At 38.7% G+C, this 17933-nt stretch overlaps 1 protein-coding gene across 14 annotated transcripts in view; it reads right to left on the bottom strand.

Annotated features, from left to right (window-relative positions):
- Positions 1-17933, bottom strand: part of Pdzd2 (PDZ domain containing 2) — a 365774-nt gene that overhangs the window by 32213 nt on the left and 315628 nt on the right. For all 14 annotated transcript variants that reach the window (XM_058572097.1, XM_046422305.2, XM_058572096.1 and 11 more), the window contains 8 exons: positions 16561-16680; positions 15317-15431; positions 11565-11638; positions 11192-11417; positions 10337-10454; positions 7566-7698; positions 1785-1866; positions 277-311 (listed from right to left, as the gene is read on the bottom strand). In XM_058572097.1, coding sequence (XP_058428080.1) covers positions 277-311; positions 1785-1866; positions 7566-7698; positions 10337-10454; positions 11192-11417; positions 11565-11638; positions 15317-15431; positions 16561-16680 — 903 coding nt within the window. The remainder of the gene's footprint in view (positions 1-276; positions 312-1784; positions 1867-7565; positions 7699-10336; positions 10455-11191; positions 11418-11564; positions 11639-15316; positions 15432-16560; positions 16681-17933) is intronic.

Genomic DNA, 17933 nt, shown 5'->3' on the forward strand with positions numbered 1-17933 from the left:
CCTGCTTTAATATGGAGCAGTTTTTTAAAAAACTACTTTAAAAACTGCAGTTCTGGTTCTTTAATTTTATTGCTCTACTCTTTTCCTGGATGAATATTTAATAAGTGAAAAACACACTTGGGGATTTGTTCTCAAATTAGCATGGTTGCTATTTCCTGTAAAAAGTGACATAAAGGACTCATGGGCAGAAATATGTGCTGGGCACTCTGGCTTGACTTAGGGGCTCCTGGTTAGAGTCCCGCTGAGCAGGGTAGGTAGTAACATGTCTTGACTCACCTTTTTGGCAAGAGAGGGGCTCTTCAAGGGAGTACCTGCATGGGGAAGAATTCACCGTATTGTCAAAACGATGAAGTTCAAATCACTAAGAGGCTCACACACTTAACTAGAAAAGGAGGCACCAAGCATATTAAACAAAAGCTCCCTTTGCTGCCAGGGTACAGAGGGACTGTGCACATAGGTAGATGCGTACAGTCTACCTGGGTCCCTGACTCACCCCATCCTACTTCCCAAGACTCTGCTCATGATCTGAGCCCTGACTCCAATGTTACCTCCTTCCATAATGACCCCAGTTAGAAGTAATTTCTTTCTCTGAATTTTCAAAGTCTTTTAGACAACACACCTCCATTTCCAGATACATAGGAAATTTTAGTGATGAGTGGATGTATCTCATCTGCCTTGCTTGACTATTTCACAATTGGTACAGCAGAGAGGTTGACTGGTTGGACCCCCAGAGCTGGGCATTGCACCTGCTGTCTAGTAAGTGTTCATTGGTATCTGCTGAATGGGTTGAAGGATGAATGGACAAATGAACATCATTCAAGAAACTTAGGAAAGAACTAGGGAGAGGGATGGATATCTATTTTAATTTTTAACTAAAGGATGAAAAGCTCAGCATTTAGATTTAAAATTCTATGCCACAAGCAAAAGCGATTTAGGGCATATGGATCATGCTTAATAAAATCTTTTCTAACTGATAGAGTGAAATGTTGGGATTAAGAGACTGCAGCTTTCAGGCAGGTCAGAATAATTGAATGGTTGAATAAAGAGTCTATTATGGCTGAGTCCACTTCAAATATATTAATTATGGATGTAAATAATCAGGGTATTTCATGGTTGCCAAAAAATATTATGCCTTACTTTTTCTCTGACAACCAGTAACTCATATTTCAGTTCCTTTTCCCTCTGGGACATCAATCTGAACATCAGTAAAATCTCCAGCTCAGAAATGTTTGAAGAGTCTCTTTAGGTTTCCATGCTACAGGAAACATTAGTTTTAAAATGCAAGACAATGTTCTAAATTCATATGAAACTCCTGGCCACTCCTTCTCCGCTTGAACTTTTTTCCACTTACAGATCATGATTTTTGCTGCCTCTGTTACTCTCTGTACATTAAAACTTTTTAAATTCATATAAAGAAATCTCAGGCTTTTAGATGAGTAATACGCTGCATCTATCAAATTACTCATATTTTGGTATCATCTTACTTTCATCTACAGCATTTTGGATGAATCGTGTATAAATACATGAAATGCTGTTAACTCACTTTTGCAAAGTATTTGAGAGTAGTACAAGAAGCATGCATGATTAGATCTTTAATGAAGCACATTAAATAACTGTGGAAAGAAAAAGTACCAACTAAGAGAAAGCACTAGTTCTCTCTGACAGCTACTTTCACCAACCCTGATAATTACAGAATCCAATACTATTGCACTGGGGAGCGCCCCCTGGGTGAACTTAATGAGACACTCTTCTGAATGTTGAATGAAAATGTGCAATTACAGTACCTAAGCCAGGAGAGGAACTGGCCTCTTTGCTCTCCTGATAAGTGCTGCGTGCTATCACTTCATCCATTTCCTGCTCGGAAACCTGATTTTCAGCAGAAAGCACAAATTAGATGGTTTTATTTATTTATTTTCTCCCAATAAAAGTAGCTGAGACCAGAGTCCAAGTTGAATGCAGATAAAAAAGGCAAATCACATGGTCAAAGATTATGACCATCCTCTGAAGCAATAACTCTGGACAGTAAGTACAGTTGGGTTAGTGGGTTGTTTCAAAGAATGAATGTATAATAAGACCTTCAACTTCCCAAGCTCAGGTACCATGCCATGACTGCATCTTCTCTTTCTAGAACACTCAATCCAATTTTTTCTTTTAAACAATTTTAAGCCTACAAAAAATGAAGACCAGCACAAGAATAGTACATTCTTCACCTTGATTCACTAATTTTTAACAACTTGCCACATTTATGTATATGCCCTCTCTTTGTATGCATGCATGTGAATGCACACAGAGTCACAACTTTTTGTTAAACCAAACGCAAGTTGTAGACTTTATGATCTTTCACTTGTAAATATTTTAATGGGTAACTCCTAAAAATAAGGACTTTCTCTCAGAAAACCATGATACTATTGTCTGATTCAGGAAATTCATCCCAGATGACTCTTTAATTTACATGTCATATTCCAATTTCTGTCAAACTGTTCCGATACCATCCTAATTTCAGAAGACCTACTCTGAGTGTATCTGTGGGTTGCAACTAGTTCACAGAAAGTCTGACACCAACCTGTGGTGACATAAAGACTGTAATCTGGAATGCAAATTAGAACCCGGCTTGCTTCATCAACGAAGTCTTGCCAAGGGGAAAAATGTCAACTGAACCAAATGGCATGTACAGTGAGGTAACTGGTTTACATCCTGGTGCAAGCTCTTCTTGTTTCAAACCTGTGTGGGACCATCATGGATCAGCTTCTCTGCATAAGAGTGCTTTACAGAAAAATCGTTTCTGGCAATTCAGAACATAATCCATTTGAGCTGTTGCGCATCTTTAGTCTTTCTTAATCAGAAATTGTTATGAGCTTTTCTTTGTCTTTCACGATACAGATATTTTGGAAGAAACCCAGGCCAACCCAAACCCTCAATTGGGATCTGTCTGATAGTTTCCTCATGCTTAGATTCAGATTATGCTTTTAATTTTTTTTTTTTTTTTTGGCAGAAAAACTACAAAAAGTTTCCTTCTCAGCACTTACAGAGGCACTAAGGGTCAATGTGTCTCTTAAATGGTGATGATAACTTGAATTTGTTTGGTTAAGATGCAACTTGACAGATTTTTCCACTGGAATGTCATTAATGAGTAATCTGTGAGGAAACAGTTTGAGACTGTAGATACCCTGCTCCTCAATTTATTTTTACCCCACGATTTTAGTGTTATCGATTATTCTTGCCTGAATCAATTATGACCAACTATTTTGTAACTGAATCAACTATTTTGTAACTTTTCTATTCCTTCTATATTTGTTAGTATTATTATAGATTTATGGAATTCTTTTTTTTCTATCAGTTTTTCTCCTTGTCATTATTCATGGGAAGATATTTTTAAAGCATGACATATACTGAACTATGATACCATTTCAATTAGAAAACTTATAGTTTCTTTTTTTAAAGGTAAGAATACTTCAAACTTAGAGTGGTAATTTTGTGCACTAAAATAACATATGGCATAAGTAAATATTTGCATCAGTATAGTGACTTGTCTTAATAATTATAAATATTTCTCTATAGGATTCAGCATTACATTTCAGATAGATAAATCATAATCACATCACGGCCTTTATGTAATAATTTATAGTAGGTGCCACAAGAAATAAAACATGTATACATACACACAGGCATATATATACTTCCACCACCCCCACCCCTGAACAAGAAGAATTTTGTACAAATGAGCCAGGGAAAATATGAGCTTAAACAGTGCTTGCTATTTTTCTTAATACTGGGCTTTCAATATTTACAACAGTTTTTCGGAGTGGGAGAAAAATGGATTTCTGTTACTTTTTTCTACTTAACCTAAGCTAGAAGCTGCTACCCTAGCAGGTCCAGATTTTAGCCTGTCTAGACCTGGAAGGTTCAAATATCCTAATTGGGCAACTGCTGCACCAGACATGATGAGAAACCGAAGAAAAAGAAAATCCTTGTGGTATTTCTCTTGGAACAACACAAAAACTAAGGGAGCACATACATTCAGTATCAAAATGTTCTGTTGGCATGAAATGCTGGGATAAGTGGTATAAAGAATACATTGAACATAAAACAGAATCTTGACCAAAAGAAAAATATAGTATGGTGTTACAACCAAGAACACCATGTTTACCTAGGAAGAAACGTGAAATCCAGTCAAATACTGAAATGTGGTTCTGCCGGACACATCTCCACACTATCACAGAAAGCCCATTTTACTGTGACTAGAAGCACAAATTGACCTGTGTCCAACAGACTCTCGGACCATCAGTCTATCAGGATTCTTATGCTTTGCACTGAAACACTATCTTGACTTTTGATTGTGTTGGCAAATAGGCAAATGTTTTGGGGTCGAGATGAATGGTCTCTTGAACAAATCATGGCCCATGTTATGCTGGAAGGATTTTGAAGTCAGTCATGCCTTGAAGCCAATGACTGCAAACCACTGAAAACTTAATTTTCTCTAATGTTGCCAAGGGATGCATTAGGTCAGCCACAGCCGACTACTGACTGGTCTGTTTCCTGAGGTGGAAGAGATGATGGGGGTGACAGAACCCAAGTGGAGACCCTGGAGAAAGGAGCTGAGAACTGTTCTCTCTGTAACTGTGAGTCAAAATGGTGTTAAAATTGACCCAGAGAGAGCCATGGGGACAGCAGTGGAGAGATTCTAAAAAGTAGAGCAGATTCTTAAAGAATGTATCAGGATCACAGAAGAGACAGGAGAAAGATGGGAAGGAGGAAAAAAGTAGAAGGAGGACCTGGTTTTATATTAATGATACTAAATATTTTTGATGCAAGACATTTCTGAGAATGCATATAGGTAACAGAACACAATGTGCAAAGGCAGTTGCCTTTGAATCATTCAAGGGCCACCTTATTCCTAGCATTGTTATTGCTGCTGCACCCCCCAGATGGAGGCATAGAGTTATAGCTCAATAGCACTTATGTGCACTGGGAAGCACCAGCTCAACCCAGGAGCATCACTGAGAATTTACAAATGATGCTGTCAAGAAATATCAGATGTGGCCCATGAGAGAACCCACAAGATCCTTTGGAACAGACTTCTTACTCTTACAGTGGCATACAAATCCATCAAACATTGGTAGCCTGGGACCATTCAGGATATAATTGAATAATATTACAAATGATATAATTTGTAATATTATTCAATTATAATATTTTTAATATTATAGACGTGGGGTTCCAATGTTCTTAATGGACATTTTGAGTTGTTTAAAGGAAAGGTGTAGATTTTGCTAAATAGGATCTGATTGTAATATTAGGGGCAAACTAACTTTAAAATGTTTTTATGTCATGGACTCAAAACAACCAAAAATGGTGCTCTAAGTGGATTGAGTGGAAGTTGCTGAAGGGTCCTGTGGTTAACTTGAAAAAATTATAAGCAACTATGGAATTACAGAAGAGATGGAACCAAATAGCAGAGACTAATGATTTATGGGTTACAATTATCTGTAAGTTCAGTATGGATCAACAATGTGATGCTGCTGTTGAAAAAAAAATTAATGGACTCTTTGGTCTTATTGACAGAGTATCTGTGCAGGCCAAGGATGACCTGGACAGAGGAAGAGGCCTCTCTTTAAGCTGGGTCTCCTTTTTCATCTGTTTAACACCTTAACATTTTCAGGGGTCATAAATGACTGAGAATTTGATGCAACCTGTTGACTTCATCCACAAATGTAAATATGTTCCCAAATTATGTCATTCGTAAAGTTCCAGGAAAGGTCCACAGACTTCAGGTTAAGAACACCTTCAGATTAAGAATATAAGTTTCTGGACTTGGGATACATTCTAACTCCTCTGTGCAGCTCCGGCATGTTAACAGTGGAAGTACAATAAACGTTAGATAATGAATTTGACATAGGACAGGGATTGATGAGGATCGGATCACACGGGCAGCGTGGAGACAGGGAAGGTCAGGCTGTCTGCTCCACTAATTGGATGCTTGGCCTCCTGCCTGCTTCCAGCCTCCACACCCATTCCAGCTCACCCACAGGGTCTGTCAGGAACTCTGCCTCTTCTGTTTGGTATCAGGTTTACACAGGCTGCTGGTACTTACAGCTGAGCTACTAGTGTTAGATCTTTCCTCTTTCCTAATTAAGTAGACCTTGGAACCAAGAAAAGGTCATTTAATGGTTCATTCTCAATAGAAAACTACGTGGGCATCATTACTACCAGAAAATGGACTGAGCTGCAGTGATCTGCATGTGCTACTGACTCCACATTGCACATGGTTCCTGTTCTCTTCTTTGGGGCTGCTTTCATGAGATATGCCAAGAAAAGACTCCCCACTTTCAGACTGTGTCTTCAGCAGAACAGGCAAAACCAGCGCTGGATAATGTGAATATATGCTAAATGTCTGGGAGAACTTCAGTATGTATTTACGCTGTGTTAGGGTTTGGATATGAAGTGTTTAAGACTCATATGTTAAAGGTTTGGTCCCCAATGCAGCAGTGTACACAGGTGGAAAGTTTGGGAAGTGATTGGATCATGAGGGCTCTGATTTCATCAGTGGATTAATCCACTGATGGATTAATAATGTGATGGCATTATTGAGAAGTGGTAGAAATGTAAGATGTGGGGCCTAGTTGGAGGAAGGGGGTCATTGGTATTGTGCCCTATAGTATATCTTGTCCTCCATCCCTTTATTGTGCTCTTTCTCTCTCTGCTTCCCGGCTGCATGAGCTAAGCAGCTTTCTTCTGCCACAGCCTTCCAATCACAATGTTTTGCTTCACCACAGGCCCAGAAACAATGTAGCCAGTTGATCATGGATTGAAATGTTTTCTTCCTCTAAGTTGATTTTCTCAGGTATTTTGTCACAGTGATAGAAAGCTGACTAACACATGCTGCATAGGTTGGTTTGAGAACATCTGTGGTAGTAGTTAGTGGAAAAGACACAATGATGAACTTAAAAATTTAGTCTGGGTCCACTGGACAGAAAATAGGATCTTCTGCAATACTGAATACACTTAACAACTTCTCCACTATGGTTTATTTGAAATGCTGTGCTCTCTCATTTTCTTTGATGGAAGCAAAATCCACAAATATTTGCAAGGAAGCAATTGGTTTGCAAAGCCAGATTTCATCTTACTTTCATTTCTTTCAGTTGTGTGAGACAGTCACTTGACAGAATAAATAGGTAGTTTTTTGACCCAACAAACAACTAAATGAGCATTAAGAAGGAAACCTTTCTCTTCAAATCTAAAAGACATTTGTCCTTGAAAAACTCTGTATTCTAGACATCCTACAGAAATGCAAAAACAGTCATTGGTATAAGTGAATTAAGGATATCGTTCAAGTTTAAATTACATTCTGAATAATCATTGTTCCAACTATTATAGAAATGTAATTTCATACTATTTCCATTTTGTCACATTCTCATTTCTTCAAAAAAGTTTAAAGTTCACTGAACCTACTTTAAAAACCAATTAGTTAGCATCATACTTAGTGTCAGTCTAGGAATATGAGTCACTACTGCTGGACAAATGGCTAAGCCACCTTCCCATGCTCAGAGTAGAATGGAACACTTCACCTTAGGATTAGGGTGCCGGCCGATGACCAGGCGGACAGGTCCTGGGGGGCATTTGCTCAAGATGGCGTGCACTTTGCTCAAAGCTGCATGGCGAACGTTGACTGAGTTCACTTCCAGGATTTGGTCTCCGCGGCTAGGGAGGACGACATAGTCAACAGTTTGTGGTAAAAATCAGCATTTTAAAAGACAAGAAGTCTTCCTTCTATGAGAGATTTATCATGAAATCTTTTCTGAATACTTTCAAGAAGTAAATATCATCCTTTCATCTTTGCATACATATTTTTTTTTCTATTAGGCCTAAATTTGTGTGTTCCTAATTGTACCATGACCACCATCTTTTAGCATCTTTTTTACACCTGTAACAAAGCCAAAGGTGGATAAATGCAAACCTAGATTTAGCAATGATTATTTTAATATTTTATCTTATTTGGAAGTGTCCTACGTAGTCACTGAATAGCTATCATTTCATTTAGTTTATTCAGACTAAGGGTGTAGCTCTCAAAGAGACTTGGAAAACTTAAGCAAACATGTTTGCACTCTAAAACATAATTATAGTTTAATATTACATTTATTAACTCCTCTCAGTTACAACCAGTTAATTTTCTCATTTTTAGTTAAAAACCTCCTAACTTTTGTGATTCTGAGAGAAAAGTTGTGTGTTTTTTTGTTGCATGGTATTTAATATTTATAGAACTGTGTGGTACAATGTAGACAATATATAAACACATTTATAAACATACATGCTGCCAAAACATACCACACATGAACCTACACATGCACTTGTAAGAATACAGACAGATGAAAATAAAGATGTTGTGTTTTTGCTTTAAAATTATAGTCATGAGCTAGGTGCAGTGGCACACACCTGTAATCTCTCAATTTGGGAAGCTGAGGCAGATCACAAATTCAAAGCCAGCCTCAGCAATTTAGCAAGTCCCTAAGCAACGTAGTGACACCTTATTTCAAAAAAAACAAAAAAACAAAAAAAACAAAAAAAGAAAAGACTTGGGGATATGGATCAAGGGTTAAGTGTCCCTAGGTTCAATCCCCAGTACCAAAAAAAAAAAAAAAAAAAAAAAGAAGAAGAAAAAAAATTATGGTCATGAGGATTGGAGATGTAGCTCAGTGGTAGAGTACTTGCCTAGCATGCATGAGGGCTGGGTTCTATCTCCAGGCCCATGAAAAACAAATCAGTCATGACAAAGGTACAAAAATTCAGTGATTTATAAAGATGGTGGGGATCCAGCAAAGAAAACAAAGGTTTCTGCACCCATCTTAAAAAAAAAAAAAAAAGCAATACATTCATATAAACATGTACGATTTTCAACTGGCAAAGGCAATTATCCATATCATTTTCAGAAGTAATAAAGCTAAATAACATAGTTAACAAGGAAACAAGGAAGGCTACTATTTTTTAAGCATATCCTGCATGCCAGGCCCTATAGCAAGAAATTTATGTAGCAATGCTTTGAAAAGGTATAACTATTGCTCCATTATGTAGGTAAGGCTACAGGCTCAGTAGGTCACCCAGATGTCACACTATGTTGAACTAACTCAGCTCTGTTTGCCTCTTGATCATCATGTGACAGGCTCTCGACCACCATCAGTTTCTTCTTTCTTCCCACCATCTTGAAATGATTATTGTAATATAATTTAAGGAGGAAATATCTGGAGCTCAAAGGTTACCCAGGAATTTGTAAAAACGTTTCAAATTTGAAAAAATGAGAAATTGGGGACAAGTTGCCCACTTGAAATTATAGGGAGAGAACTCAGTAAGAGAGAACAAAGACTCTTTACATGGGGTTTGAAGAATGTTCATTTGGCAGCCTCCAGACATATGGAACCATTCAAGAAAGAAACATCATCTTGGGATGTCATTAAAGGATTTTTTTTTCTTTTTTCCTTGGTTCTAAAAGTATATTTTCTTTAATGTACTTTGGATGATTTACTAAGTTTTTTTAAAATATGAAAATTCACTGTGAAGATTAACTAAAAATATAATATCACCTATTAACAGGGCCCTAAAATGGCAACCTCAAGGAATGCCGTTGTGACAATTCTTCAACTGCTGAAGGTCTTAGCTTATAGGGGAGAGAGGTGGTACTGTTTGCAGAGTGCTTTGTGCAGTGCGTGTACATTCCTGTGAAGGCGGGCACCAACCCACTGCAATTCCTGTCTAATGGAACACCTAGACATCTCTTGTATAAACAGAATACTCATGATACAACTCAACTACCTGGATTAAGAAATCAGACGCTCCATGATCTCAGACCACAGGCACCTAGACATCACCGCTCACACAGGAATGAAAGCAATGGAAAAAGTTCAAGAGATAATAACAAGAAAGGCCTCCCATTCAAGGGGATGATTTCAAGATTCTTTTGCATCCAGTGATTCTGGACCACTGTGAGCAGTTCCGGTACCTTGTCTGAATTTTGTATAAGTGAATATAAAAGTGAAAGAATATATTGAGATAATCAGAGATATCTGTAGAGAGCTGTGTTTTGTCAGGATTCAAAAACTAAACTTCTGAGTCCAAATAGAACAGAACAGACAGGGAAACCAAGATCCAGAGTTCTCAGATTCAGCCACACTTCATTTATGTCAGCTTTTTGTCTTCAGAGAGGCTATGAATGGTAGTCTTGGCTATATTACTGGAAATAATTCAAAGATGTATAATTCTACAAAGGAATGTAGCACAGCAGATATGTGTGTGCATTCACATATTCACAAACAGGCCAGAACCCTCTCCTCTCAGGGGCACCACCCACCTCAGGTTGCTCTCCATCTTGGCCACTGAGCCTGGGGCAAGGCTGTGAATGTAGATGCCTGGAGGACTGTTTTCCAAAGCCAAGCAGCAAGCACCGATGCCTAGTCCAACCCTTGGCTCTGTGAGAGGCATAATTCAAAGAAAACAAAAGCAAAAATCACACAGTAACCGGAAAAGAAGTTAACTTATTTGCAACTGTACTAACATACATTCAGAAGGTAAGCATTTAGTTTTGGGTCAGAATCAGAATGTATATCCTGCTTTTCTTTTATCCAAGTGTCTATTCTCTGCTTAGTCTAAGGCTGGCTCAAATCTGTTTTTGGAAATAGGCAGAGCATCAGTAACATTTTTATTCTAGATGTACACACTTTTAGGCTTTTGTTGCCTCTTTTTAAGCAATGTATCTCTTGGTTATTTAATTGCTGATCATATTTCCATAGGTAGGGAAGAAAAGCAAACAAAGATGAAAGGCAGTAAGATTTGGTGATCACCCATAACTTCTAGTTACTGGTGTTAACTGTATTCTTAACTATAATCTTTAGTTTTTTGAAATTTTATATATAAACCCTAGACTTAAGCTACTCAGTAATTTTGTTTTAACATGAGTCTCTGATTCACAGTGATTCATCTGGGGAGAGCTCAGAGAGTTTCTGCTATGGGTAACTTCTCCTCACTTGTAAAATGACTGAAATCTCTACTTTTGATTCCCCTGTCCACTTAGAGAACACTGTCTGTTGTTGATAGCAAATGGTCCCAAAGGAACAATTCCAAGGAAACTTAGAAACACTTAATGTAAGAAGAGATTTTAAATTGTTATCAAGAGAACCCAGTGGAAGGGAGGAACAGCTAGAATCACCTTTGTTGAGAGTGACCTCCATGACAATTCTGTCCTTGGGTCCAGGGGCCTTCCGACCCAGGGATGAAGAGCTGCCTTCATCAGAGGCTCCCACTGAGGTTCCCCCACTGGTGTTGAAGTTTGGGGAGCTCGATCTGCTCATGTGTGTGGGGGTCGAGCAGGGTGTGAGGCTGGGGCTCAGTAACTTGGTGCGAACTGTTAAGACAAACAGCCCGCTCCGTATTTGCTGCAAAAACAAGAAAGAAGGTGGCCTCAAACAATCAGACTGTTTTTTAGGGCAAAGGGGGGAAAACATTTCATCCAACCCACACCAGAAGGAAATAAAGGAAGAAGAAAGAGGACAAAGGAGATCAATCAACAGGTATGGTGTTACCTTAAAGGTATGAATAGCTTCTTGAAACGTCAAGCCCTTAATTGGTATTCCATTGACATCTAGAATTTCATCACCTAGTGACATAAAATAAGAATCACATTAACATTAAGCTTTGATTTACTGGAATCTAAGTGCATGGTTTGTGCTAGAATGAGACAGAATATGGTCCTTGATTTGCTACTTTATAAAGTAACTTTTATTGTTACAGTTCACTCCCAGGCATGTCACAAAAATGGGACAGTTAATGAAAATTCATTTTCTTTTGCAGTAATTCTGTATTCCAGTCTTCAATGAAAACATCACAAGATCTTCTTCTTCTTCTTCTTCTTCTTATTATTATTATTATTTTAGTCATTGTCAAGTTTGACAACATATCCTATGTTTAGAATCAAATTGCAAATATAAAGTTGCAAGGGTTTCCTCACAGTCATTTTTAAAGACTGGCAATGAAGCATGTGCACACACAACATTTGAGAAGCCACTCCTGTATTTGCTGAGAGACAAGCTCCCCAAATCCACAGTGTATGAAAAATATTTTCAATAATAGAGTCAAAAAACTTGCTGAGATATTATTGGGAAACGGCAGCCTGGCTTTCAGAAATAGTGTAGATGTCTGGTCTTATTGATGCAGTTCCAGGTTCTCTACCATCAGGCTAGCAAGCGACTGTAGGCTTCTGTCTCAGAGGTAACTGTAGGGTGATGTCAGATAACTCTAAGGTGATGTCTGATGGTGAGGCATGGGCCTGCACATGCTTGCTTGCCTCTTGGCCTTCTAAAGCTACTCCAATCTCCAACACTAAGGAGAGAAGGGCAGGTCATTTTTCAAGCTGTGGGTAGTGTCTGCTGGGAATCCAAAAGACCCTGGTCATCCTTGTCGATTTGTAAGAACTCATTTCTGGTATGAACTCTTATGACGGGGGCTGTTTTTTGTTTTTTTCTGAATGCCAGTTCATCAAAAACACTCTGAAGAAGCCCCAGAGAGCACAGATGAACTTCGTGTGCCAGTAGGGAAGGGAGATTTGTATACCTAAGAGAAAGTGCCAACCAACTTGGGAACACACATTTCACCTCTCACAGATAGCCAATCCTAGAAGTATACTGTGTGTACGATTCAATCTGTAGGGGCTGGGGCTGTAGCTCAGTGGCAGGGTGCTTGCCTACCATGAGTGAGGCACTGGGTTTGATCCTTGGTGCCACATAAAAACAAACAAACAAAAAAAGGCCTTCTGTCCATTTACAATCACAGAAAAAAAAAAAAAAAGGAATTCTGTAGATAAGGTTTTGAGGTCTTGTCTATATGGGAAAAGTAATAGAAACATTAACATGATTTCTCATGCTCTTAAAATTTATACAAAAGTTTTTAAGAGGCACATCACTCAACAGATTGAAAATCTGTTCTGATGACTTACATTTCTTATAAAGGAACACATATGAAAAAAGAAAACAGTCTTGAAGGATGTCTTTCAATCCAATAAACACATGATAATTTTACATTGTTCTGAAACTAGACATAAACACCACCTGGGTGTTAACCCTTCCTCCAAGAGAGAGAAATAAATGTTTTGCCCTAGGAGTACTAAGCCTGGCCACATCTTGTTGTTAGTATAGGCTTTATGGTTTTTCTACCTTAAAAGAAAGGAGAGGGGCTGGGGATAGCTCAGTTGGTAGAGTATTTGCCTCACATACACAAGGCTCTGGGTTCAATCCCCAGGACCACCACCACCAAAAAAAAAAAAAAAAAAAAAGTAAATCAGTAAAATACAGCAGTGGCTACAATTTGGGTCAAATGAACTGAAGAGTCAGAGCAGTTCATTTTCGAAGATATCTAGAAAAATTCTGATTTAATCTTTCATGAAAGATGAATAATAATAAGGGAGGGAAAATTATGATTGACAATTTGGTGAATGTTATTTAAAATATGTTCAGAATTTGTTAATGTGCTTTATGAAAGTAGATAGTCTTTCTTTTTTTAAACTTTCTCCCTTTATTTTGGATTAGCTTCTGACTATCAGAGAAAATATTCAACCTTCGACTTTCCGAGTCTGGCTTATTTTACTTAGCATGATAGTCTCCCGTCCCATCCATTTACCAGCAAATGCCATAAAGTTTTTCTTTATGAATTCTTCTTTATCCGTTCATCTGTAGAAGACTTTACGTTGGCTCTATAGTTTGGCTGTTGGGGAACTGTGCTGCTATAAACATTGATGTGGTTACATCACTGTGCATGCTGACTTTAAATCCTTTGGATAAATACTGAGGAGTGCGATAGCTGAGTCAAATGGTTGTTCCTAGTTTTTTTGAGGAATCTCCTTACTGCTTTCCAGTGCACTTGCACTAATTTGCAGTCCCACCAACAATGTATGAGTGTACCTTTTTCCTCCCACATCCTTGCCAACAAAAGGGGTGGGGGCAGGATTGAAGGGAAGGGAACAAGGGTTGGGATGAGAAAAAACAGTGGAATGAATTGGAGCTAACTTTCCTATGTTTGTATATAAATATTTCACAGTGAATCTCACCATTGAGTACATCCACAAGACACTAATTAAAAAACAAAACAAAACTATAAAACAATAGCAGAAAGATCAGAGGCACAGAGGCAAGGGAAGGGGGGAGGGAGGAGGGAAGGGAGAGGGAAAGTACTGGGGACTGAATTAGAATGAATTACATTCCATGCTTTTATAATTATGTCAAAATGAATCCTAAGTTATGTATAACAAAAATGAACCAATAAAAAGAAAAAATAGTCTTAATCCAGAATAATATTCTGTGGCAAATATACAAATATGCAAACATGCATAGGAAGATTCTACCTTTATTAAAAGCAGCTTGTAGTATGTCTGTATACAAAGGAAATTTTGGTGTATTCAAATCTTGTTTTTTGAAGTATCATGTTCAAGAAGGAAGAAATGAGTTAATCTTGGGTAGTAAGGTGGGGAGAATTGAACTTGGGATCAGAAAAATGGATTTGAATTTCACTGCTATCATTACTAAGGGTGGGACAAAATCTTAGTCGCTTAACATTCCCGAGTGTTAGTTTCCTCACTTGTATGATCAGTCCAAAATGCCAACTCGATAGGCTTGTAATACAGTTAATGAAATAATTGAAATATATGGAAATGTATAGTAAATGTTTAAAGCATTACAAGACATAAGATGTACTGAAGCATTTAAAAATTTTGTTCTCAAGGTAAAACTTGGCACCTCAATATTACTCTAACTTGCATTCAAAAGCCCTTGTTTAGTGTTATTTTTGTGTTGCAAAATGGTAGATGCTAGAGAGAATTGTAAAAGATGTTCATTTAGGAACCAAACTACATGATGGTTGATTTCAACAGCAGGATAGTAAATGGCAACTAAAGATTAGGTTCTCTATTTTCACACTAGCCCCAAGGTGAGAACGGACTGAACTCTCAGGAACAGTACAGACAAGGAACACAATGAAGGACCACGGACCAGGTGGACAAAATAAGCACTTGTGGTCCCCAATGCACATATCAAGCCACTTTGAGTATGTCTCTTTTAATTCTCACAACAATCCTTCAAGGCAGGTATTAACATTCCAAGTTCACCACTGGGAAAGGAAAGCTCAGATTACACAACTGCTCAAGATCACAATGAGGAGGTGCTGGTCTACAGGACTCTCATGCCCCTGACCTCAGCTGCGGGCCATTGGCTCCATTTTCTGAAAGGGGCAGATTCTCATGGGATCAAAGCTCAGTGTCTTGGCAGATCACCAAGATGTGTTCTCCTACCTTCCTTAAGTCTTCCGTCTTCTGCAGCTGATCCATTTGGAAAAATGGTCTTAACAAAAATCCCCATCTGGCCTCGAATGCAGTCTCGACCTCCAGCAATGCTAAAGCCAAGGCCCTACATTCAAAGCAGATGGGAGTCAGGTAGACATCACAGTACTTAATTAAAGACATCTTTCCTGTTGCAGTACTTAACCAAGGGCATCTCTCCTACCTAGTATTCAACTGAGGTGTCCTTTCTAATCAGGCTCAGTGTTAAGCCAGTCAATTAGCTGTAAATTCAAGTTTGAATTTACAAATTCAGACTTGTCACTATGTCAAGTGACAAGTCTGAATTTATAAATGTCACTTCTCATATCTGTTTGCATTGCACTAGCTATGCATTACATTAAAGGGAGAAAATCATAGGTTGAAACACATGAACCTGCTAATATTTGACAATTTTTGACCTCCTAAAATGCCAGTTTCACTGGGCATGGTGGCACATGCCTGTAATCTCCGCAGCTTGAGAGGCCAAGGCAGGAGGATTGTGAGTTCAAAGCCAGCCTCAGCAACTTATTGAGGCACTTAGCAAATGAGTGAGACCCTGTTTCTAAAATATAAAAAAGGGCCAAGAATGTGGCTAAGTAGTTAAACACCCCTGGAATCAATTCTCAGTACCCCCCCCCAAAAAAAAAGCCGATTTCATATGTATCAACTGGATAGCTTGAGAGTCATTTCACACTATGCAAGGCCATACTTTTTTTTCCCTTTTGGTTCAGTGTTTCCACTTTATATAACATCAAAGTGGATATTTTGATAGTTGTTGAATAGTAAATTGTTCATATAATTCCTTGATAGTGGTAATGCCAAGAAATTCACTGGAAGGACATGGGAAGTATTCCCTGAAGCAAAACTGGTTCTGCATTTCTTTCAAAGGAGGTAAAAATTAGGGGTCATGGACTCAGTTCTCAAAACACACAAACAAAAGTGGTTGGGGGTCATTCATTCCACCCTGGATTCTTCCCTAGCAGCTGGGCACTGGTGACTCCTCACAACACAAGGGCAAAGAGGGTATGACTGTCTCACACTCTGAGGTCCACAGGAAACAATGCCAGAGAAACCACATGAAGGCCACGTGGTCTATCCTTCCTTATACTTGTTACTTTTAATTTCATATAAAAATAATAAAAATAAAATTAAAATTAGCCATTTAAGAAGTAGATGGTACCACCTAGAGGGCAAAACAGACTGTGGGAAGAGCTCACCTTGCCTTTTTCTTTGTACAGGCCTATGATGGAGATAACAGACGGGCGAATGAGTCTCCAGGGAGATTCCACATGGGTGGTGCTTAGGGAGCGGGTGGATTTCTTCACAATGTGGTATTCCTACAAGCATATGACAAAACCAGACATAATCTCACTCATCCTGCCGTGGGCTCTGGTATGCAAATATATCACCAAAACTTGGAAAATCTCAGTTGTCTTTTGTGTTGGACAGCAAGTTCCCTGGGGTGCATCCCCTGGTTCAGTGGCTTAAAGAAACCTCTGCCATAACAGACAGCCAGGTGTTCTCCCTCATAAAGAGAGATGCTACAGTTGTAGCTCAGTGGCAGAGTGCTCACCTAGCATGTGTGAGGCACTGGGTTCGATCCTCAGTACCACATATAAATAAACAAACAAAATAAAGGTATTCTGTCCTACAACTCCAAAAATTTAAAAAGAAAAAAATAAAAAGAATTGCTTGGAGCCCACGAGCACCTTGTGTTCTTTCTTGGCCACGTTCCACAGACTGCAGTGTTGGAATGAAGTCAGGAACTAGGAACCAAGAGGCCTCAAAGATACAGGATGACTGCCCAGGGTCAGTCCCTCCTCAGAAATCCCCCCTTCTGAATCCCGACTTCACAGTCATGGTTAGAAAGTCTCTCACCATTTTAATTCACTCATTCAAAAACTCAGCGAGCCCTTGTTTCTTATAAAGCGCAAACCACAAACCCAGACAACTTATTCCACATAAAACATCCCGCGGAGAGACGGCAGCCGCTTAAGATCTAATCCCTCACATTTGGAAAATAAGATATTTTCCCATAAGCCCCACTTTCCCTTCCTGGCACTCAGCAGCTCAAATCTCAATCCCCTTTTCATGTCCCTCACCCATGATATTCCCGTGTGTTAGCCAGGTGCACGATTTACAATATAAACAAGAGATTAAGTGACTCTGGCTAACACACTCTTGCACTCTAGCTCCTTGTTATTCTTCTTAAAATAATAAATGCTTTAAATGACCCAGATATTCTAGCACAAGCCCCCAAAAATCATTTCATATTTAATGAGAAAAGAGATATCACAAAATAGCTTTTTATCCTTCATTCGCATATGCTACCCTCCAAGATAGAAATGAGATGTCCCCCAAAAATATTTTTGTATTCCTGGCAGCTTAGAAAATTATACTGTGTAGTTTTACAAAATACCTGCCAGTAATGTGGGCCTCCCAGACTTGGGCTCATTAAATAAACGATGTGGTGGGCTTGGCAAGGTCGCTACCCTTTTACTGAAACCATTGCAGAGGCACCAGATACAGCCTATTGGCTTCCAACCCTCAAATAAAGAGATCTCCGTGTGACCTGACCAGGGAATTCTTC

This window comes from Marmota monax, unplaced genomic scaffold, assembly GCF_021218885.2.
Source record: "Marmota monax isolate L192 unplaced genomic scaffold, Marmota_monax_Labrador192_F-V1.1 WCK01_AAM20220418_F8-fsc00077, whole genome shotgun sequence".
Taxonomy (NCBI): domain Eukaryota; kingdom Metazoa; phylum Chordata; class Mammalia; order Rodentia; family Sciuridae; genus Marmota; species Marmota monax.